General features: G+C 39.6%; 2 protein-coding genes across 2 annotated transcripts in view; both read right to left on the reverse strand.

Annotated features, from left to right (window-relative positions):
- bco2a (beta-carotene oxygenase 2a) overlaps positions 1-12,926 on the reverse strand; it is a 58,708-nt gene extending 45,782 nt beyond the window's left edge. The window contains exons 1-2 of the mRNA XM_048237075.1: positions 12,793-12,926; positions 9,062-9,248 (exon numbers count right to left, since the gene is read on the reverse strand). Coding sequence (XP_048093032.1) covers positions 9,062-9,248; positions 12,793-12,820 — 215 coding nt within the window. The 5' untranslated portion in view covers positions 12,821-12,926. The remainder of the gene's footprint in view (positions 1-9,061; positions 9,249-12,792) is intronic.
- A 7,780-nt stretch (positions 12,927-20,706) lies between these two features.
- Positions 20,707-24,768, reverse strand: sdhda (succinate dehydrogenase complex, subunit D, integral membrane protein a). Its single transcript, XM_048236252.1, has 4 exons — positions 24,661-24,768; positions 24,302-24,406; positions 21,925-22,072; positions 20,707-21,586 (listed from the first exon to the last, which is right to left on the reverse strand). Exons 1-4 carry the CDS (start codon positions 24,707-24,709, stop codon positions 21,421-21,423), a joined length of 468 nt encoding a protein of 155 aa, XP_048092209.1. The 5' UTR covers positions 24,710-24,768; the 3' UTR covers positions 20,707-21,420.
- Positions 24,769-25,509: the final 741 nt, after the last annotated feature.

Raw genomic sequence — 25,509 nt, forward strand, 5'->3', positions numbered from 1 at the left:
TCAAAACAGTCAATGTTTAAAGTGCTAAGATTGTTCACAAACGTTTGTGAAAACATGCACATCAGAGTACTGCTTTACTAATGTAAAATATAATTAGGCCTACAATAGTTTCATTGTTTTTGCATTGTTGCATGATGCTTGCATGAGAAATACTTCTCAAAACAACAGCAGTTATATGGGTGCCGTTGTTTTGGGATGTTTCCCTCATGCAAGCATCATACACTGATAGAATATTTATATGCTATTTAATTACATTTAATTTGAATGCCTCAATGTAAGGATTCAGCAAACACAATACCAGCTTTTGTGAATGGTAAATGGTGGATCAGATAATGCGTAAATCACTGATCTGGAGATCTTTAACTATTTTAAACTAAGAATAATTAATAGCTTTTGGCTGACTTTAATACGTAATGCCAAACAGTGTTTTATATAGTCTGTGCTCTGTTTTTTATGGAAGTTGCATAAATCCACGTTGTTATATTAAATGTCGTTTCATAATTAAATAGCCTTCCAATAGGTTGAAGCTTAGCTTTGCTACCAACGTGCACACGCATGCATTGAATAAACGCCATACCATTTAACTTAATTCTATGCCTCTATGTTTGATGACACCAAACAAGTATTTCCTACTAATTGCAGAAATGTTTGTTTTCTTTTTCTGTCTGCGGCTCCTTGATCAATTGCGCAGCAAATTATCAGACGATGACCCGGGAATAATTTCACTCTGCAGACCATTGTCCACATTGCATAGTTTGACAAATAGAGAGGGAAAGTAATCTCATCGCCATCTAGTGGTTGCGTTCCTAGAGTTTAGCGGAGGGGATGGGATTTTTTTTTAGAAAAAATATATCTCGATGCACATTGGGATCTTAATTTAATGCCTTCCATATGTTAGGCACTGGGGTCACCTCTATTGCTTCAAGTGGTCATACCTTATTTTTAGGATCAGTTGAATTGTTTTGAGTTTTTGTCGTAACATGGTGATAACAAACTACAGTTGCATGTGACGTCACAGGTTTGGGCGCTTAATCTCTAACTGATCAATACAGCAATTTGCTTAACTGGCTTACATATTTTTGTAATAACGGAAGGTGATGTAAACCGCGTGGTGATAACCTTTATGTCTGGATAACTGGTGTTGTGCTTCTACTCACATGAAGAGCTGGCAGTAAGTGTTAAGTGGCAATGCTAACCAGGCTAATAAACAAACCATGCTACTGTGAGTAACGTCGAAGGGTAAAGTCACGTGGCTTTTTTGTAGTTCGTTTATGAAACAAAAGGAGCAATTTCGATTTTTTTAAATAAGGCAAAATATGGTCTGACATTTTCAGTTAGAAGATTATTACTGTATAGACACTGAAAAATATTTTTGGTGGATAAGATCGATGATTTGGCTTCACAGTATTTAAAAAAAAAATAGGTCTATGGGACTTAACATTGGAGCTGCTCTTCGATAGGAACGCAAGCACTTGGGGCGCTGGTTTTCACTTTCCCTCCCTATGGTGACCTGCATGCTGCCATATTAAGGCCTTTTTACGGTGTTTTTTAGCCGGGTTTTCACGTGGAAGGCTCTGTAGAAATCTGACACCCTATTCAACGAAGTTAAACTGAAAGAGCGTGCCGTTCACAGACACCAGAATGAACGAGTTCACAGTAACGTTCATCAGGCAGTAGTAATACAGTAGCCTACGTTCAGTTCACGTTCGCTCAAAATATGAACGAGTTCATGAACTTTCGTTCAATGAACGCGTTCAGGCATAAAACTGGGGAGGGGGGTAGCTGAAAGTTGACATATGCCCTGATTGAATAGAGCTGCACAGTCCCGCCCACAGCCAAAATGCGGTTAGTTGCCGGATGTAAGATTCCCATTCATTTGTCCCATTGACGTTTGGAAAAATCCGTATCTAAAGAGTTTTACAGCATGTCTTAGGCTAACCAGCTACGGCATAACTCATAAGCATACAACATATCATTTCGAGTGAAAAAACGAAGAGAAAATCCAAAAAAAGTCAAAGGTACAAGACTGTGTACATATTTTCATTTCCGAGTGAAGGAACTACTCATCCCATAAACCACCGCCTACCACTGAATAATATAGGCAAAATCGCACGATTTATTTTGCCATTTCCAACCGGGCGACAGCACGCTTAACCCTTCCTCCAAACAGTGATTTTATATAGTGAATGTGCAGTTAATAGCAGTTATTTCAGGAGTAATCGTGTAAATAATAGTGTTTTGATATTGAATTTTGTATTTATCATCGTGTGTTTTATACCGTGTGTGTGTGAAAGCGGTTAACGTGGCAGTGCTTCGTAACGTTACCTGACATCTAGGGATGGGCAAAGCGAGGCTTTATGAAACACTGAAACGTTTGAAGCAATTCACCCCTTGCAAGTGACGTCACGTTTTGTTCGCGCCACAGCAAAATAGCCTAGTGGACGGCAAGAATACGAATCAAATCAATGGGTTGTAATGGGACATATCGCACAGCTAGGAGATTATAGTGAGATTTAACCGTAGTAATGCCCTTCCATGACTGTTGGCTTATTGTTTGGAATACAACAACATCCCATGTTCTTGCATAGATATATTTTGGTTTGTTTTCTTTGTGTTTCGGGAGTATTTCAACCACAATTGCATGCTTATCTCCTCACTGTATGAAGCACAGCAGCGGTTGCTATAGCAACCATAGACTCTGAACAGGACGGCAGATAGCACTTAGGCAAAGTCTTTGGCAAGATCGGCATGTAAACAGATAATACCGTTCAAGTTTTTTTTTTATTTCCTATTTCTTTCAATTCTTTAACTTAAAACATGTAAGAAGTAAGTTTATTCGCTGGGCAACGTACAAACTGACGAGTTGCATTAGCCCTAGCACTATGAGCTACGATAAACGTGAAATAGCTTCTAAGTGTGGCAGCTAGTTATTATTTCATGTTCTGATATGACATTCTTAACGTTTTGACTATGTTACAACTGATAAAAGCAAGACAAATAAAGTAACCAAATCGCTTTGCAATATTTTAGTCCAGAAATACTTATGGGTGTTCATGTTACCACCAGTTTTAATAACTTTACATTTGCGATCATGACCCATTTCATCTAACAACACCACTGGCATCTTCTTTGACTATCAGACCCCAAACAGCAATACATTGAACTACAAAGATGTTATAGTAATGGTGTTCAGTTCATCATAATCTTTATGACAATGTAATTTGCCGTCCGTCTCCCATCTTTTTGCCGTCCAGCATGGAGCCGTCACGTGACTTAAGTCACGTGTCTGCAAGGGGTGAATTGTGCCGAAGCTTTGAAACAATTCCGACACCTCAGAACTGTTTAGGGTGAAACAAATCTGTCAAATGCTTCGTATTGGAGATGTAGTCTTTAAAGTTCGTGGCTCGCTGTGTTACCTGTGTTCCGTCTTTGTCAAAAGCTAAGCAGCATGCCGTTGGTCATTTACTGGATGGGAGACCACATGAAGTCACAATAAGTAGAATCTTATTGCTGCCACTATGTGTTCTCTAAATCACTTTCTTCTTATAGACCCTTGCAACAATAAAAACAAAAACAATGCTTGAACGTTCTATTTGGGCCCCAATCTACTTCCTCTGCATTAAGATAACATATGGAATGTTAAAACGGAAGTCTTGTGGGGCCAACTATGATGCTGATAATGGAACTCTCTTGAAAGGGTCCATTAAAACTCTGACTCTTCTGAGGGTTTAGTTGAAACTGAGTGATTAATGGTGAAGTAAGAAAACAAACAGATACGATCTGAAACAATACCTTACAAATCAAACGAGGATCGAACCACATTTGAGCAGCCTGGGTTACCGTGCAAAAAACACCCTCACTAACCACTACACCATCATGGTTATTGCTTAAGAGAAAGCTACACTATTAATTGAACGCGCGGGCACGCCTGCCGACACCGGTGAAATGCACCGAAGGTTCACTTAACTTTGGTCACATGACATGGGGATTTTTAACGATGTTTCGAAGCAGTGGTCACATGACATGGCTGTTTTGAACCACGTTTCGAAGCAGTGTTTCGAAACACTTGTGCTTCGAAGCCTCGACACTGATTCGAGACGTCGGTTTCGAAAGTCACACCCCTAATGTCATTACATAATAGGCCTGTCAAACTCGATTCCTTTTAAGGATCCGGGTTATTCTGAGTCACTCACTAAACTGATCCGGGTTGAACGAGTCACTTAAGTCACTTGAGTCAATCCTGATTCAGTCCTACGTTCAAGCAGTGCCGTGGGGTGCTTCATTTTGTTAAGTGCCTTCTCATGTTGGATGTGGATCCTCCATGATTTGAAACCAGGTTTTTGCAGCACTTGCATTTAGCCTTTAGAGTTTTGCTCTCCTGGTCAAAGTGCATCCACACATTGTTCATCTTTTTGGTGCTCATGTTCAGAAACTTTGATCTTATTGACAGAGAGGGTAGCCTATATTATAATAATTAATTATTTGTTGTTGTTTTGTTAACAATAGAAAAGTTTGCCTAGGTCTAATGCTACTCTGCTACAATGTTTATTACCACTACTACTAATAGTAGGGTACTAGGAATCTATTCTAATAAGTATTATAGGCTGCTACTAGGCAACTAATATTACTATTAATCATGGCTATACTGTTAGGTAGCCTAATATAATATAATATAATATAATATAATATAATATAATATAAAATAGCCTAATATAATAGCATCAAAACCTCCACCCACTCAACGGAAAGAAAGCAGTTTGAGCCAGACTGTTTATTTATTGTCTTAACCTAGCCTAAGCAATTGACTTTCAATGTAGACATAGCTACAGGAACGTAGAAATGCCCTGCAGTGAATAAATTATTATTATTGTTGTTATTATTATTATTATTATTATTATTATTATTATTATTACTACTATTCTCATTAGGCCTATTATTATTATCACCTTGACACAGTAGAAACTAGGCTACTCGCCGCCTACAGATCCACTCATGTAGCCGGGCTGATTCGACTGACTCGCACTCATAACAACATAACGTAACCGGTCCGCCCGGCTGATCCAAATGACCCAGGTAGGCTACTCAAGCAACTCCATACAGAGCTTGCAATGTTTTGGACTGTCTTCGCGACCTAATTGCATTTTAAAATAGGCTATCGTGCAGAATATATGTTATTTCAGAAGTGAACGATGGCTTTTTGTTGTGGATTTTCTTTTAACCTTGACGAGGGAGTTACTCGCTCCTCTAAAGATCCACTCATGACAACGTAGCCCGGCTGATTCGCTGACTCGCGACTCATAACAACAACGTGAACTGGGCCCGCCTGGCTGATCCGACTGACCCAGGTAGGCTAGCCTACTCTCCTTACAAAGCTTGCAATGTTTCGGACTGTCTTCGCAATCGAATTGCATTTTAAAGTAGGCTATCGTGCAGAACATATGTTATTTCAGAAGTGAAAGCATGGCTTTGTTGTGGATTTGCTTTTCACCTTGACGAGGAGTTACTCGCCCCTAAAGATCCACTCATGACAACCTAGCCCGGCTAATTGGCTGACTCCGCAAGACTCATAACAAGATAACGTAACCCGCCCGCCCGGGTGATCCGACTGACTCAGGTAGCCTACTCAAGCAACTCCATACAGAGCTTGCAATGTTTCGGACTGTCTTTGCGACCTAATTGCATTTTATAGTAGGCTATGCGTGCAGAACATATGTTATTTCAGAAGTGAAAGCATGGCTTTTGTTGTGGATTTGTTTTTCACCTTGACGAGGAGTTAGGCTACTCGCTGCTCTAAAGATCCACTCATGACAACGTAGCCGGGCTGATTCGCTGACTCGCGACTCATAACAACGTAACCGACCGCCCGGCTGATTCGACTGACCCAGGTAGATACTCAAGCAGCTCCATGAGTGTGCAGTTCGGACTGTCTGCACGACCTAATTGCATTTTAATATGCTACATCTATACACCAAATCTAATTATGTCTAGGCTACATATAGAACATTGAATGTTATTTCAGAAGTGGAAAAATGGCTTTTGTTGTGGAATTGCTTTTCACCTCGAGGAGGAGCTAGGCTACTCGCTCCCGCAGATCCACTCATGACAACGTAGCCTGCTGATTCGACTGACTCGTAATCAACGTAGCCTAACCGGCCGGCTGATCCGACTAACCCGGATTGCTACTCAGCCGCTCCAATCTGAGTCTCATGGTCTGTGAGTCTGCAATGTTTCCGCTCTATGGAAGTTAACCAGTTATCTCGACTGCCTGCTCACCAGTCGCTTGAGTAAATTTGTGGAGTTGTGGTTGCCTACCTAAATTGTTACATTTTGGCAGCCACGATGGCTAGGGCTAGGAGGCTAGCTAATGTTGCAAGAGGTTTGTGTGTGGCGCGGTTTATCGTTTTAGATTGAATTGTAGTAGGACTCAACTGATCGGAGTTAATGATACTAGAGACTCGCGACTCATGGGTTAATTTAAAGACACGGGTGAAAGATCCGAGTGAATCACGACTTAAACACCTTTATTACATAATGCAGCTAACATTAGCCTACATGCTGCAACACAGGTATGAAATATATTATGTTTTAGTGAGTGTCCAAAGTGTGAACGCCACTTTAAATCGGGTCACATTATTGACTGTTGTGTGTCCGAGAGTCAGTTTGTGGGTTTTGTAAGGGCCAGCATGAGGGACAAGACCTACAAAGTTGTGAGTTAAGCCAGAGACTTTCTAATGAGGAGACACAGCACTCAAAAAATACTCCATAGAAATGCATGGGGACAGAGCCCGTCTACGGAGAGCCTTGGCACTTCCTATTAAAGGTCCAGTATGTAGGAAATAATGGAAAATAAACAATAACCATTCCAAAAATGATCACCATATGTTGTCAGAGAGTGAGGAAACACGATGAATTGAAGTAATGGCTTATTTGACAACTGTCACGTCCCACTGTCTAGGGGTTTTGTGGGACATGAGCAAATGATAGGAGATGGCAAAAACTACTGCGGAGGATCAATGCAAAAATATTTATTTACAAAAATATAAGAAAAAGTATTATAGAACAAAAACTAAGGCATTTTTGGAGCAGGCAGGAGCGTCGGAGACAAAACTGCTGGAATGCGTGGCTTGGTGAAGCAGCGGAGCGGCGTAGCGTGGCATGGCAGCGGCAACCCCAAGCAAAATCCCAAAAGCAAGTGAGCGAGCGAACGAGCGAGCTCCCGGATGACGTCAGCCGGCACCTTTTATCGCTAACTTCAGCTACATATGTTACGTTGGTTAGAGAGGTATTTTTTGTTTTCACTGTTTCCGTAATGTGTAGCTGGGTCATGGTTGGAGAAACGTTAAAGCAGCTGCAGGTCAACTAACGTTAGCTAAGTCTTCATTACATCTGGCAACCCAGAAGAGGCTCGTGTCTGGTAGTCTTGAGAACATTCACCAGTGTTTTGATTTTGGCCAACAGAATGTTCGGTAACAATCCTACAAATCGCACCTTTAAGCCTCATTGTATCGACATTGGTTGCAGTTCCATTAGAATTCCACTGGGGGTGATCGCGGGAGAGTGCAGGTTGAATGGGGGTCTATGGAGCTAGACGGCTAAATGTATCTCTTTCACCTGCTTGTCGTAGAAGAATCGTAGATTTTATTGTAGTTTATGCAGGTTCAATATAGATTTAAGATCTAAAGTTGAATTCATTTCATTTCTTACAGGTTGGGTCGTTGTTGCCCATATCACGCTAGCATTGTGCTAATGAATGACGTCATTGACATATTTGAAAGGCTTTTTAGAAGACTTACGTGACTTCAAAATATATAACAATCAACAGTGTGTATTTTCTTTGCCTCTCCTAGCGAATGCAACATTCAAATTACTACTCAAAAAATTATATCCAGAGAAAAGTGGATATTGAGGGGTAAAGCTCCATAGACCTCCATGCATTCTGCACCGCCTTCGGCCCTCCAAGTGGAATCTGAGGAGGAAATGCAACCAGTCCAGAAACCGGAAGTAACCAGACAGTGCCAATTCTCTTCCTATTAGACATTCTCTGATGGGGCTAGTTTGTCACGCCAATATGGCCGTTGTCTACACATATCCCACCCTGAATATGGTGGTCCAAGAGCAGACCATGCACCAGTCCATGCATCAGCCCGACTGAGCAGTGATGACGGCATAGGATGAGTCTGGTAACGTTACGAAGCACTGCCACGTTAACCGCCACACACACACAATATATATAAAATACACGATGATAAATATAAAATTCAATATCAAAACACTATTATTTACACGATTACTCCTGAAATAACTGCTATTAACTGCACATTCACTATATAAAAATCACTGTTTGGAGGAAAGGGTTCGCGTGCGGTCGCCGGTTGGAAATGGCAAAATAAATTGCGCCGATTTTGCCTATATTATTCAGTGAGGTGCGGTGGTTTATGGGATGAGTAGTTCCTTCACTCGGAAATGAAAATATGTACACAGTCTTGTACCTATTTTTGGATTTTCTCTTCGTTTTTTCACTCGAAATTATATGTTGTATGCTTATGAGTTATGCCGTAGCTGGTTAGCCTAAGACATGCTGTAAAATTCTTTAGATATGGATTTTTCCAAACGTTAATGGGACAAATGAATGGGAATCTTACATCCGGCACCTAACCGCATTTTGGCTGTGGGCGGGACTGTGTAGCTCTTACTTGCGGCGCCGCAGTGAGTTCGTGGGCTACCATTGCATTGTGGGAAATGGAGTATTGGTGCGTGCAAAACAGCAGCCGGTGGCTGCGGGCCGGTTCTAATACTAATCAAATATCATCCCGGGGGCCTTGACTTTGACATGTCTGATTTAAGCAATATGAAAGGAGTGGCGTTAAAGGATATCTCCACGGCTGGAATTCGGCTGAAATTAATTACATAATGCATAATGTAAAATTAGCCCATGATGATGAGCCTGAGGTATAGGCCTACTGTACCTTGAAATAGAGGCTAGGCTACATGACAAAAGTTATAATATATATGTTAATAGGCACACGAATAACAAGGAATGCATTGGGTTCTGACTCCTTACTGTTCATTGCCAAACTCAAATTTCCCTGGTCCATTGCGGAGAAAGTTCCCTCGAATCCAGGTAGGGATGGTTCCCTTCACTTGTGTGGAGATGGGCTCTGGTATCTCCTCCACTGAGCACACAAGATTTGCAATGCTCTGCAATCCATGCCTGTCTGCTTGACAGGGAAGCTTACAGTGGTCCTCTCCTACAGATGGGAAAAAAGACACATGGTCTGGCTTCATAGTAACAGTGTAGCCTTTAGTGACAATTAAAGGGGTTTACACTCGTTAATGATGCTATTCTGGTTGTCATGGGAACAGTCAGGAACAGCAACATATGTCAGAATAAAGATTATTTGAAGACCATGGAGGAATTGTTGTGACTTACTATGTCTTGACTATGAAACTCATGGACAATGACATGGACTTCTCTAGAGACACTGGTACTGTTGCTGCATGTCAGTACACAAATGCACGCACTGTCTAAATAATGCTGCCCTGTGCATTAGCCTTTGTCATTTTGGTTATATTTTCATACCAAGCATCCTAAAGTAGCACACATATAGCTTTCATGCCAAGCAAAAGCACAATAAACAATCATCATAAGTGGGTAGTGCAAAGTTCACAACTCTGAAATCTTTTATGTTAAAGGAACCGTATGTAAGAAATGTATTTCAATTAATCATAAAATGGCCCTGATATGTCACTAGACATTAAGAAATCATGTTCATTTCAAATACTTATATCACTGACAATAGTAGACCGGCCAGGATATTATTGCAGCCCTCAACTGATGTTGATGTTGTGTTTTGTCATGTCATGTTGTGTTTTGGCCTGATGCGCCACTCTCCACTTATCTACTAATAACAAAGTCATAGTCTTTCGGCATGTGGGTTGGCAACCTCGAGTCAGGGCGGAGGGGGAGGGGATACACCGCTCTACAGTAATTTGAAAGTGATTGTAGTACCAGTTTTGGCCACAATCTTACATATGGTTCCTTTAACCATAGACATAATATACATAGACGCCGCATTGGCTGCTGGAAACAAGAAATGCGGCCGCCATCTTGGACCGGTCATACTCCTCGTTGTGTTGCAGCAGAAGACAGAAGATGACAGCACTGTGCAGCATGTTCCTTCTCAAATCGGCGGACCATACTCGGGGGATTTACTTTTCACAAGTAAGATTTAACATAAAGGAGCAATCTTTGATATTACTGTATGAAAATCGTAGCCATCTAGCTAGGCTATGTTTACTCGGTGTTCACCCGGCTATGAACTGAGACTTGATAAGTCATATTCCATAACACTGACTTAGATTACAACTGACACAAGAAGGCTATTGTAGAAATAAATCATACTAGATTTGGCGGCGAATTTACACAAGTGGCACAGACTAGCCTATTGGGCAATCGCTAGCTGCTACTTGTAGCCTAAGTGTGTTGGTGGTAGCCTCACTATTTCCTGAATAAAGTAACTTTTCAATAGCTCAACTTCTTTATTTATCAAGTAGCTTAGCCAGACAAGCTACACTTTTCTTGTCATGTGAAATTAGCACAATTTAAAGTAGCTTCCTATGTAGTGAACTAGCCTACTGCTGTGTTTGTGTTAGGCTACTAATACATTTGACTGGGTGGTAGTTTTGTGTAGCTTTTTTATTCATGGCAGAGTAACTGATAGTTTAGCTCACTAAAATTTCAAGTAGCTTGCCCAACACTGTATTATTCACATGTCATTTACCCTAACAAGAATAAGATGCCTCTCAAATTCCTTTTCATTCATTTATTTATTATTTTGTATCTCTCCAGAACAACTGCCTTGTTCAAGAAGACTGTGAATGAACTGAACGGTCTCCTCACACCCCTGGAACTGAGGAAGGTGCAGCTCTTCATTGCAGTACTGCAGGGCATCTGCTACACTGTGACTGAATGTTTGATTTATGAGCTCCACCTTCATCACCTGCATTCGCCACTCTGTGTCCCATTTTCCCATCGCCTGGTTGACTCAGTCCTCTTTTATGGAGTTTACCCAGTTTACTATGCCATCTTATTTGCCCACCTGCTGTCTGAAGCACTTTTGTTCTCAGCCAAAGTGTATCCAAGCAATTTTAGCAAGGTGGGGAACATACAAAATGACATGCACCAGTTGTTGAAATCATAGAACCAACTGCATGACGGTAACTCTGTCTCACTGAGCCTGTGAAGACACTCCCCTGATTCTTTACTGATTGCAATGAACGGGTTGATCTTAGCAGTTTCTAAAATGTTTCTTAATTCCTTTTATTTAATCTCTTCATTGGGGCTGGAACCTTTCTGTGAACTGTAAATAACAGATGCTGTTGATGAACCCATTGACACTGTACAAGTGACAAGTCACCTTTTGTCTTGAATTGATGAACTGTTACACTTACTATGCCAAACCAATGTCTGTTTTTTAAGGATCAGAAACAAACCTACAAACTTGCACTTTACAATATTTATGGAACTTGTCTAACAAAATGCTGTTGATATTGAACCCAGTTACTCCATTTCCTTTATGCCACACCAATGTCTGTTCATCACTTTATTTTTGATGGCACTGAACTGAAAATGTTAATGGATTTTTTTCTGTAAATTTAACTCATTAAAACTTGTATCAAACCAGTTTTTGTCTATGCTGTCAAAAGTGGATTAGTTATGTTCCCAGTTTTTATATTGGATGTCCTCACTTTATAATATCATATATCAGAATATTCTATTACTGTTAAGCCCACTATGAATATTAAAATACACACAACCATGTTTCCTGTATCATACAGCTTTTCTACTGGGAGGTTTACAACTTATTCTGAGTCAATTTACCCAAGTTTGTCACTAAACCACATAGGCCTACTTGGAATACCCCTCTGATGTCTGAATGGCACTGATCTCACTTAAATGTTTATGGAACCTTTCTGTGGACTGTGAATAATGCTGTTGATGGAACTTTTCGGTCAACTGTGAACTATATTTAACTCATTAAACTTGTATCAAACTAGTTTTGTCTATGCTGTCAAACATGGATTATGTTCCCAGTTTTAATATCGGACGTCAGGTCACTTTATATCATATATCAGAATATTCTATTACTGTTAAACCCACTATGAATATTAAAATACGCTAAATCATGTGTCCTGTATCATAGCTACATGTATGACCTTTGCAGCAAAAAAAACCGCGTGAGAATCTGTTCGGTATTCAGTGAGATATGATTAATTAAGTGCGCTGACAGCTCATCTCACCGGCCAAACAGATTACACTGAGTGGAGTGGATGACCGGTCCAAGATGGCGGCTCCAAATCTCGTCAGCGCTAGTAAGGAGTAGCGGTCGATGCGGCGTCTTTGGATATTATGTCTATGCCTTTAACGCTCAGTGGATGTAACAATGGTGACTATGCTCCTGTGATATCATGAGCACTCCCTCTATATTTTAAATAGGTCACCAACATGAAACAAAAAAGCAGTTTGAACATTTCAAATATAAAATCAGACATAGAAAAACTGTCCTGCAAAAGGGCACGCCACATATCAAGTCAATGGACATAAATGACAGCCACCTAAACACCACCTGGGGTCTTTCTGTACTGACGCTGCGACGAGTGTAATCAGCATGAGCTGCACTATTTCCTTTTCAAGCGTAGCTTACACAGCTGCTGGCTTCACATCATGCAAGTGCACGAGAGGCTGTTTACAGGGTAAAATGGTGATGATGGACAAAACAAGGTCAGTCTTACCCGAGGTCTGGATCTTAGTACAGGACATCTTGTGGTAGGTATGAGTGGCAACTGTATTTCGACACCCACGTCCTCTTTGAATGTGACAGGGAAACAGAGCTGGTGCCTGCACTTATTCCGCGCTCAGTAATCAGACCCAGGCAGAGATGTTACATAATGTCCCAGGGGGAGGGCAGAGCCAAGGAGGGGAGGGGCTAGGGAGGCCCTCCACTAACAGCCTCTAGCGGACACAAGCTGAACAGTTAGTCCAAAGTCAGTGACTATGCTACTCTTGGATGAAAACTGGCTTTACACACACTACAGTGCATGTGCTTATTATATTTCAGTTATGTTTAAAAAATACAGCAGCAATAATACAAACACAAAATTGAATTTCCCATTCAGTTCATGTATTTACTGAATTTGATCACTGAATGTATTATGCCAGAAGTGGATGAAATCCAGAGCATTGCTATACCACTACCAGTAGGCTAGGCTACTGAAACGTGATGAACAACTAAGGTCCACAGACAGTGGTCCTCTATGTCTGGGGCTCACAAGGAGGATTCCGGAAGCAAAGGGGATCAAGATTAGTTTAAACACAAATGAGCCTAATTTGCTGTGACGGTTTTTCATGGAATTGCCCTATACACGCATTTGCATAGAAAGCCTTTTCTCACACAAATTAGAGTAGAATGAGTCAAGAAACATGTGGCATTTATATTTGGTTTTAAGTGAAGTGGCACGTCCACAAATGGAAGTAACAAGGCCCAAAGAAAGCCTTTTCACATGTGACTGACTGGAAATCAGACAGGTGTCTCTGATTCAAGTCAGTGTTGCCCATAGACATTGTCAACCAGGGCTTCGGACACAGAAAATATGGGTTTCTACGGAAACGTGATGTCACACTTTAGTGAAGGCACCTATTTATTATAACATAGGCTAATTTATTATAGGTTTGTTGTTGTTTTTTGTGCTTTTTTCACATTAGTCCACAATTTCCATTTCCAACAAGCCCATACGACTCAATCACATACCCTCAGTGCCACTGCACTTTGCTAGAATTACTTATGAGCATAATGTTTGTGTTTCGAAGAATAACATGTGCTTCCAAGAAAAACCTTCAACTATAAATACATGTTGTATAACATATGGACCACAGAGCAAAAAAAATACAGCACCCTCCAGAATTATTGGCACCCCTGTAAACCCTATACACAAAATGTAAAAGAAGCATTTTCCTATTTAATAGGCTATTCAACCATTAATCAGAGTTCAGGTTCAAGTAGTTTTATTGTCCTATTCATAAAATTAATTATAATGAAATTCTAAGCTCAAGAGCCAGCTCAGAATAAACTAAAAGCAGTAATTAAGGTGTATTTTTCAATGTGTATGTGGGGATTATACCATTGATCCTACGCATCACAGAGATGGCCACCACCATCCTCAAACTTAATTTAGCCTACATCTCGGCCATTTCTAGCGTGGGGCAACTGTGTGAAAGTTAATAATTAAAATATAGGCCTACATTCGGCCATTTAGTCGTGTCATTTCTTTAAACAAGCTAGTTTGTGGGGCACTTACCCATTCCAGCTGTCGTCAACTTCAGACTAAAAAGCTTTTGCTGTTCTGTGTAGCTCATCATAATATTCTATACATTCTCAATAAACAAAGCCACCACATGGCCTTGTTGTCACGGAGTGCGCTTCATGTCAACAGAAAATAAAGCTGCACATAGGCCTACATCATGTTAGCCAAATCTGGATTTTTTTTAAAAAATTGTATTATTTGTTCATTTGTTTTGTAATGTCCTAAAAACGTAGGCTAATACTTATTGCTTTATTACATTGGTGGGTTTAAAACGTGCAGATTTTTATGACGTTGGTGGCAAGTCAAGTCACTTTCATTTATAGTGCTTTTATATGCAGAGTAACCTTCCCTAAGGAAGTAACGTTGATGGGTGCTGCATGAAGGAGAGTGAGCATATTGCTTCAGTCACAGAAAATAGAGGAGGTTTGGTAGAATGACTGCTCCTGAAATCAGACTTCTTAGGGTCTACTCTAGTAAGTAGCCTAGATTCAGTGTTTCTTATACATTGACTTATTTGTGGCGGCCCACCACAATATCAACATTGACCACCACACAATGATTTTCCAAGTTGTACTAAATTGTGCTTAAATCTGGTTAGCTGCCATAACCACGCCTGCTTAATTTGTTAAAAAACTGTTGTATTCAAGTTAATTCTGCAAACCTACCACCACAAATATAATTTCATTCTGTGGGAAACACTGAGATTGTTCTGATAGGAAATCAGAAATTGGTTTGAACACCACTGTCTCTGGAACCTTTGGCAAGGTAAGAAGGGAGTCTGGTTTATAGTTATTCACATATCAAGTGAACTGAGTGTACCATTATTGTTCATCTTGTCATCATTTGTTGTGTATAGACTACACTGAAGTCATATAGTCATGTTCATCTCAATAAAAAATTGGCACAGCACATTTTTAAGTACATATTTATTTGCTTTATTGGACAATAAATAAATGGCATAAGTCAAGTATGAGTTCTTAGATATTTCCTTGTAAGTCCCTTTTAATAAATGCTACCCTTATGGGCAATGTGAGGGACGATGAATCAGTCCATATTCCCTTCATAAACTGATGAGGCAACGGATGACGTAAGCCCATGTAAAGTGAACGGGATGCGTCTCCAGCAATGCAACGCACGCAACTGTGTGTATGAGCCGAAAGAACCAAGTGTTTAAAATCTGTTCACTACATTGCATGTGAATAGACAAAAAAAGACAAAGGAAAGCATGCAATACATTTCATATAGCCTAATTGTTTTTTGAATGCTTCGCCATTTGGAGATTTAAAAACCCCAGTATTGGGCTAGCCATTTATTAGGCAACTGTGACAGAGATACAACTATAAAGGCATGTGTTTGTGAGACAAAGAAAGTGTTTGTGCATGACAATAATAAACAAAAAACAGATTTTTGTTTTTTTATATAGACAATATATTATACAATAAATTAGATGCCCTATAGTGCATGCATACCCATGACACAAATACAGATAAATTAGTCATCTAAATCACCACCTGACAGAAAATAAGATGACTGATGACTGAATAAGAAGTTGTGCATGACATTAGCTGAAACATTTGTGAGTCCAGAGAGGACACAGTCAACAATCACTTCTGGCTAAAGGTGCCCTAGATGCGCCACAGCATGGCTATGGCTTTACAGATCCCCACATCTTTGTAGTTGAAGTAGCACAACCCAGCAAAGGTGACCATGGATAAAGTATATAAACCGGCATTGGCAAGCTTGATTTTTGTCTCACCATGAACATAGTCCGTTAGGATTTGGCCAATCCCCTGCAGACAAGTATCCACGGAGTAAAAAAGATAAGTCACATTTATTCAACAGAAAGCTAAACGCTTGCCCACGGTGACCAGACCACCATTTTTCAACAACGGATGTAGTTAAGTCAATTTCACTAATGTGGAATTGGAACAGCATATTACCCACCAAGGCCAACTTTTTCAAATAAATGAAAACATACAGGTTTCCATTTGTCATGAGATTATACACAACATATCAAAATTGCACAGCAATGTGTACAAATTTAACAGGGAAAATGAGTACCGACAATCACGATAAACACTTAAATGTTGTAAACAAATGAACTGGATATGAATATTGTCTGCCTTACCAGTGGCCATGAAGAGTGAGAGCTGCAGCCACAGTATAGTCCACTACTGGACCTGGGTACATGTAGGCAGCAGGTACCATACCCAGCAGAAGCACACTCAGTAGCCCGCCACCTGTCCAGTGCAGGGAAGCTGCCTTGGAGCTTGCAGCTAATGATAGCAGAAAGGCAAAAACACATTTGATCTGATATAAATTGAAAAATCAGACTGCATGTCAGTACTCAGAGAGACATCTACGTTCAGATACATATCAAGGGAAGATAAATGAGAAAAGGTTGCTCTGGCCTATTAGTCCATGGGTAAGACCAGATGTTTGTACCACTCAAGGTGGCAAAGGTTACTTATAATTTTTTAAAAGATCCATGTCTGTAGATAACATTTTGGTATGATACCCTTCCTGAGTTACTGCTAAATTAAGGTTTATCAGCTGTTAAAGTTACCCTCCCCCTTTGAAAAATAGCATTTTAGATGCTGGTGCATATCTTGGAATTGGCTCATATTCAGGATATGTCAATATTTTATATTATGTGTTTGGTATCACTCTGAGCTTTCATTCAAGCCCTTTTGTGAATATGCATGACAAGGACAGTGGACACTGGAGCTCTTCAAACTTTTAATCACACACATTTTCCTACAATTTCCGCCTTAATCATTTATTTTCTTTTAGTCCTGTGGCATCAAGAAACATCAGAGACACAAAACACAAACACTGGAATACTGACACGACTCGAAGGATTCAGGAAATGTCTAATTTATCCATATTATAACATTCATAAATGATTAAATGTTCTCTCACCATCTTTCTTTGTGGACACTATAAACACCATCTTTATTCCTTTACTCATTTGAGCCAATTTAAAGGTGAACAATTCATATGTTAAGTTGTTGCATTTTGAATATAGTTTAGTTAGTTTAGAATGGTGTTGAGATGATGGTGTTCATAGTGTCCAAAAAGAAAGATGGTGAGAAAACATTTAATAATTTATCATATTTGGTCTTAGTTTAATAAATCTGTCCGTCTAATATAAGGCTGAAAATCACCTCCTCAGAATGTCATAATATGGATAAATTAGACATTTCCTGAATCCTTAGAGTCGTGTCAGGGTTTGTGTTTTGTGTCTCTGATGTTTCTTGATGCCACAGGACTAAAAGAAAATAAATTATTAAAAGTGGAAATTGTCAAATGTGTGTGATTAAAAGTTTGAAGAGCTCCAGTGTCCACTGTCCTTGTCATGCATATTCACAAAAGGGCTTGAATGAAAGCTCAGAGTGATACCAAACACATAATATAAAATATTGACATATATCCTGTGGGGTATACTACGAAGCACGTTAGACATGTCTAGGCTATGTAGACATATCGAGGCTTGACAAAGCCTTGACTCAGGGGTATACGTTAAGTGATACTACGATAGCAGTTATGTGATGTATTTGTCAAACTAGGCTTTCAGCTCAGATCTGTGCGCATTCTCGGTGTTGGGATGACTTTGGCCAATCGTGTAAACGTGGACGCACAAGACCGCCTGTATTTAAAATCAATTTCCGCATTCATGAGCGATAGCTTTATCTACACTGCGATCGTTTTTTGTGTCTAACCTATAACATCAAATAAATCAATTTCCATCCGTTGTTGTATGGTATGCACGTCCACAGTGGGATATTTGCACGCACAGCACTATTAAAGAGCCTTCGAGATCCAAAATGTTAGTAGAGGCGGAGCTCCACCTGTAAGATATATGACAGAATCCTACAAGTGAGAACTTCATTTTTAAGACAATTGATTGGTCAGTGTGCGGTAGATTACACGATTTGAGCTATAACTTAGCACATAACCTCCTCCCGACCAGGTTTGGTTGGCAGCATAAGATGCCATGGTGATATAGCGACACTAAAACAAATCCAGTTTCGTGTCACAGCATACCCTAGCTTTGAGCGCAACATACCTCGCTAACCCACTAACCGAGATTCGTAGTACACCCCACTGAACATGAGCCAATACCAAGATATGCACCAGCATATATCCTGAACATGTGCCAATACCAAGATATGCACCAGCATCTAAATTGCCATGTTTCAAAGGGGGAGGGTAACTTTAACAGCTGATAACCAAAACAGCTACATTAGTGTTACTAAAATGTTATCTACAGACATGGATCTTTTCAAAAATTATAAGTAACCTTTGCCACCTTGAGTGTTACCGACATATGGCCTTTTTCAGAAAAAAGATCAACCACTGACTGATGCAGAACAATTCGTAGCTTATGTTTGGATATCATTTACAGGCCTCCCCAGACAAGCCTAACTTACAAAGATCCTATTATACAATACAGTCCGTTTAAAATGTAGGTCTATGACTCATGGAATTGCCCTATACACGCATTTGCATAGAAAGCCTTTTCTCACACAAATTAGAGTATAATGAGTCAAGAAACATGTGGCATTTATATTTGGTTTTAAGTGAAGTGGCACGTCCACAAATGGAAGTAACAAGGCCCAAAGAAAGCCTTTTCACATGTGACTGACTGGAAATCAGACAGGTGTCTCTGATTCAAGTCAGTGTTGCCCATAGACATTGTCAACCAGGGCTTCGGACACAGAAAATATGGGTTTCTACGGAAACGTGATGTCACACTTTAGTGAAGGCACCTATTTATTATAACATAGGCTAATTTATTATAGGTTTGTTGTTGTTTTTTGTGCTTTTTCCACATTAGTCCACAATTTCCATTTCCAACAAGCCCATACGACTCAATCACATACCCTCAGTGCCACTGCACTTTGCTAGAATTACTTATGAGCATAATGTTTGTGTTTCGAAGAATAACATGTGCTTCCAAGAAAAACCTTCAACTATAAATACATGTTGTATAACATATGGACCACAGAGCAAAAAAAATACAGCACCCTCCAGAATTATTGGCACCCCTGTAAACCCTATACACAAAATGTAAAAGAAGCATTTTCCTATTTAATAGGCTATTCAACCATTAATCAGAGTTCAGGTTCAAGTAGTTTTATTGTCCTATTCATAAAATTAATTATAATGAAATTCTAAGCTCAAGAGCCAGCTCAGAATAAACTAAAAGCAGTAATTAAGGTGTATTTTTCAATGTGTATGTGGGGATTATACCATTGATCCTACGCATCACAGAGATGGCCACCACCATCCTCAAACTTAATTTAGCCTACATCTCGGCCATTTCTAGCGTGGGGCAACTGTGTGAAAGTTAATAATTAAAATATAGGCCTACATTCGCCATTTAGTTAGTGTCATTTCTTTTAAACAAGCTAGTTTGTGGGGCACTTACCCATTCCAGCTGTCGTCAACTTCAGACTAAAAAGCTTTTGCTGTTCTGTGTAGCTCATCATAATATTCTATACATTCTCAATAAACAAAGCCACCACATGGCCTTGTTGTCGGAGGCGCTTCATGTCAACAGAAAATAAAGCTGCACATAGGCCTACATCATGTTAGCCAAATCTGGATTTTTTTTAAAAATTGTATTATTTGTTCATTTGTTTTGTAATGTCCTAAAAACGTAGGCTAATACTTATTGCTTTATTACATTGGTGGGTTTAAAACGTGCAGATTTTTATGACGTTGGTGGCAAGTCAAGTCACTTTCATTTATAGTGCTTTTATATGCAGAGTAACCTTCCCTAAGGAAGTAACGTTGATGGGTGCTGCATGAAGGAGAGTGAGCATATTGCTTCAGTCACAGAAAATAGAGGAGGTTTGGTAGAATGACTGCTCCTGAAATCAGACTTCTTAGGGTCTACTCTAGTAAGTAGCCTAGATTCAGTGTTTCTTATACATTGACTTATTTGTGGCGGCCCACCACAATATCAACATTGACCACCACACAATGATTTTCCAAGTTGTACTAAATTGTGCTTAAATCTGGTTAGCGTCATAACCACGCTGCGCTAATTTGTTAAAAACTGTTGTATTCAAGTTAATTCTGCAAACCTACCACCACAAATATAATTTCATTCTGTGGGAAACACTGAGATTGTACTGATAGGAAATCAGAAATTGGTTTGAACACCACTGTCTCTGGAACCTTTGGCAAGGTAAGAAGGGAGTCTGGTTTATAGTTATTCACATATCAAGTGAACTGAGTGTACCATTATTGTTCATCTTGTCATCATTTGTTGTGTATAGACTACACTGAAGTCATATAGTCATGTTCATCTCAATAAAAAATTGGCACAGCACATTTTTAAGTACATATTTATTTGCTTTATTGGACAATAAATAAATGGCATAAGTCAAGTATGAGTTCTTAGATATTTCCTTGTAAGTCCCTTTTAATAAATGCTACCCTTATGGGCAATGTGAGGGACGATGAATCAGTCCATATTCCCTTCATAAACTGATGAGGCAACGGATGACGTAAGCCCATGTAAAGTGAACGGGATGCGTCTCCAGCAATGCAACGCACGCAACTGTGTGTATGAGCCGAAAGAACCAAGTGTTTAAAATCTGTTCACTACATTGCATGTGAATAGACAAAAAAAAGACAAAGGAAAGCATGCAATACATTTCATATAGCCTAATTGTTTTGGAATGCTTCGCCATTTGGAGATTTAAAAACCCCAGTATTGGGCTAGCCATTTATTAGGCAACTGTGACAGAGATACAACTATAAAGGCATGTGTTTGTGAGACAAAGAAAGTGTTTGTGCATGACAATAATAAACAAAAAACAGATTTTTGTTTTTTTATATAGACAATATATTATACAATAAATTAGATGCCCTATAGTGCATGCATACCCATGACACAAATACAGATAAATTAGTCATCTAAATCACCACCTGACAGAAAATAAGATGACTGATGACTGAATAAGAAGTTGTGCATGACATTAGCTGAAACATTTGTGAGTCCAGAGAGGACACAGTCAACAATCACTTCTGGCTAAAGGTGCCCTAGATGCGCCACAGCATGGCTATGGCTTTACAGATCCCCACATCTTTGTAGTTGAAGTAGCACAACCCAGCAAAGGTGACCATGGATAAAGTATATAAACCGGCATTGGCAAGCTTGATTTTTGTCTCACCATGAACATAGTCCGTTAGGATTTGGCCAATCCCCCTGCAGACAAGTATCCACGGAGTAAAAAGATAAGTCACATTTATTCAACAGAAAGCTAAACGTTTGCCACGGTGACCAGACCACCATTTTTTCAACATGCGGATGTAGTTAAGTCAATTTCACTAATGTGGAATTGGAACAGCATATTACCCACCAAGGCCAACTTTTTCAAATAAATGAAAACATACAGGTTTCCATTTGTCATGAGATTATACACAACATATCAAAATTGCACAGCAATGTGTACAAATTTAACAGGGAAAATGAGTACCGACAATCACGATAAACACTTAAATGTTGTAAACAAATGAACTGGATATGAATATTGTCTGCCTTACCAGTGGCCATGAAGAGTGAGAGCTGCAGCCACAGTATAGTCCACTACTGGACCTGGGTACATGTAGGCAGCAGGTACCATACCCAGCAGAAGCACACTCAGTAGCCGCTCACCTGTCCAGTGCAGGGAAGCTGCCTTGGAGCTTGCAGCTAATGATAGCAGAAAGGCAAAAACACATTTGATCTGATATAAATTGAAAAATCAGACTGCATGTCAGTACTCAGAGAGACATCTACGTTCAGATACATATCAAGGGAAGATAAATGAGAAAAGGTTGCTCTGGCCTATTAGTCCATGGGTAAGACCAGATGTTTGTACCACTCAAGGTGGCAAAGGTTACTTATAATTTTTTAAAAGATCCATGTCTGTAGATAACATTTTGGTATGATGCCCTTCCTGAGTTACTGCTAAATTAAGGTTTATCAGCTGTTAAAGTTACCCTCCCCCTTTGAAAAATAGCATTTTAGATGCTGGTGCATATCTTGGAATTGGCTCATATTCAGGATATGTCAATATTTTATATTATGTGTTTGGTATCACTCTGAGCTTTCATTCAAGCCCTTTTGTGAATATGCATGACAAGGACAGTGGACACTGGAGCTCTTCAAACTTTTAATCACACACATTTTCCTACAATTTCCGCCTTAATCATTTATTTTCTTTTAGTCCTGTGGCATCAAGAAACATCAGAGACACAAAACACAAACACTGGAATACTGACACGACTCTAAGGATTCAGGAAATGTCTAATTTATCCATATTATAACATTCATAAATGATTAAATGTTCTCTCACCATCTTTCTTTGTGGACACTATAAACACCATCTTTATTCCTTTACTCATTTGAGCCAATTTAAAGGTGAACAATTCATATGTTAAGTTGTTGCATTTTGAATATAGTTTAGTTAGTTTAGAATGGTGTTGGAGATGGTGTTCATAGTGTCCAAAAAGAAAGATGGTGAGAAAACATTTAATAATTTATCATATTTGGTCTTAGTTTAATAAATCTGTCCGTCTAATATAAGGCTGAAAATCACCTCCTCAGAATGTCATAATATGGATAAATTAGACATTTCCTGAATCCTTAGAGTCGTGTCAGGGTTTGTGTTTTGTGTCTCTGATGTTTCTTGATGCCACAGGACTAAAAGAAAATAAATTATTAAAAGTGGAAATTGTCAAATGTGTGTGATTAAAAGTTTGAAGAGCTCCAGTGTCCACTGTCCTTGTCATGCATATTCACAAAAGGGCTTGAATGAAAGCTCAGAGTGATACCAAACACATAATATAAAATATTGACATATATCCTGTGGGGTATACTACGAAGCACGTTAGACATGTCTAGGCTATGTAGACATATCGAGGCTTGACAAAGCCTTGACTCAGGGGTATACGTTAAGTGATACTACGATAGCAGTTATGTGATGTATTTGTCAAACTAGGCTTTCAGCTCAGATCTGTGCGCATTCTCGGTGTTGGGATGACTTTGGCCAATCGTGTAAACGTGGACGCACAAGACCGCCTGTATTTAAAATCAATTTCCGCATTCATGAGCGATAGCTTTATCTACACTGCGATCGTTTTTTGTGTCTAACCTATAACATCAAATAAATCAATTTCCATCCGTTGTTGTATGGTATGCACGTCCACAGTGGGATATTTGCACGCACAGCACTATTAAAGCGCCTTCGAGATCCAAAATGTTAGTAGAGGCGGAGCTCCACCTGTAAGATATATGACAGAATCCTACAAGTGAGAACTTCATTTTTAAGACAATTGATTGGTCAGTGTGCGGTAGATTACACGATTTGAGCTATAACTTAGCACATAACCTCCTCCCGACCAGGTTTGGTTGGCAGCATAAGATGCCATGGTGATATAGCGACACTAAAACAAATCCAGTTTCGTGTCACAGCATACCCTAGCTTTGAGCGCAACATACCTCGCTAACCCACTAACCGAGATTCGTAGTACACCCCACTGAACATGAGCCAATACCAAGATATGCACCAGCATATATCCTGAACATGAGCCAATACCAAGATATGCACCAGCATCTAAATTGCCATGTTTCAAAGGGGGAGGGTAACTTTAACAGCTGATAACCAAAACAGCTACATTAGTGTTACTAAAATGTTATCTACAGACATGGATCTTTTCAAAAATTATAAGTAACCTTTGCCACCTTGAGTGTTACCGACATATGGCCTTTTTCAGAAAAAAGATCAACCACTGACTGATGCAGAACAATTCGTAGCTTATGTTTGGATATCATTTACAGGCCTCCCCAGACAAGCCTAACTTACAAAGATCCTATTATACAATACAGTCCGTTTAAAATGTAGGTCTATGACTCAATTAAAACAACATCGTTTCTCACCTGAATGTGATGATGCATGGACTTGAACCTGCATGGAATCCTTTTCACGAAACGTCCGACATGCAAACAATTCACGAGCTAAGAAAGTGTTCCTCGCGAATAAAGCTACATAAAGAAAAAAGGTAACGTTAAAAGATAAAATGAAGCACTAAACACCTAGAAATCAATTCCTTGTTACGGCACAGTAGTATAGATACAACGTGTTAGTCATAAGGAAGTCGCACAACTTAACGTTGACTCAACATTAGCTCTAGCTAGGTAACTTAACGCTACGTAAGCTTCCGCTGATCTCGCTCAGAGGCTAACGTTACAGAAACTCAAACCACCAACATGAAAGAGAATGTAAATATCATTCTTACGTTTTACACCTCGGTGACACACAGAACTTAACCTGACGAAACTCGCCATCTTCGCGGGACAAGGTCAGTCACTGTAGCCTACAGCCGTGCCTTGCGGTATTCAAAACTCTGACAACGAAAATAAAATGTTGAAATACTGCCATCTAGTGAGTGATCTAGTGTAATGTCTTCTTCTTCTGTCAGGTTTTATGGCAGTTTACAAGCAAAGTGTATTGCCGCCATCTACTGGACTGAGGTGCAATCAATTGGATGTCATTTCAAAGAAAAAATAAACAAAAAGGAAAACAACACAAGACAACAAACTAAACCTGTGGGGTGTAGCCTACTACGAATCTCGATTAATGGGTTAGCGAGGTATGTTGCGCTCAAAGCCAGGCTATGTTGTGACACGAAAGTGGATCTGATTTAGTGTCGCTATATCACCATGGCATCTTATGCTGTCAACCAAACCTGTTCGGGATGAGGTTATGTGCCAAGTTATAGCTCAAATCGTGTAATCTACCGCACACTGACCAATCAATTGTCTTAAAAACGAAGTTCTCTCACGTGTAGGATTCTGTCATATATCTGACAGGTGGAGCTCCACCTCTACTAACATTTTGGATCTCGAATGTATAGTGCTGTGCGTGCAAATATCGTACTATGGACGTGCATACCATACAACAACTGATGACAATTGATTTATTTGATGTTATAGGTTAGACACAAAAAAATACCGCAGTGTAGATTAAGCTATCGCTCATGAATTCGGAATTGTTTTTAAATAGAGAAGGTCTTGTGCGTCTCCACGTTTCACGATTGGCCAACGTCATCCCAACACCGTGAACGCGCACAACTCGAGGTTATCTA

This window comes from Alosa alosa, chromosome 2 (genome assembly GCF_017589495.1).
Source record: "Alosa alosa isolate M-15738 ecotype Scorff River chromosome 2, AALO_Geno_1.1, whole genome shotgun sequence".
Taxonomy (NCBI): domain Eukaryota; kingdom Metazoa; phylum Chordata; class Actinopteri; order Clupeiformes; family Clupeidae; genus Alosa; species Alosa alosa.

What these genes read in the sequence shown, in the direction of transcription:
- sdhda (XM_048236252.1), bottom strand. Translation starts at nt 24,709, where the DNA reads ATGGCGAGTTTCGTCAGGTTAAGTTCTGTGTGTCACCGAGGTGTAAAA. An exon ending in GTGTCACCGAGGTGTAAAAC is followed by an intron (nt 24,407 to 24,660) that starts GTAAGAATGATA and finishes TTCTTTATGTAG; the next exon opens with CTTTATTCGCGAGGAACACT. An exon ending in CCATGCATCATCACATTCAG is followed by an intron (nt 22,073 to 24,301) that starts GTGAGAAACGAT and finishes TGCTATCATTAG; the next exon opens with CTGCAAGCTCCAAGGCAGCT.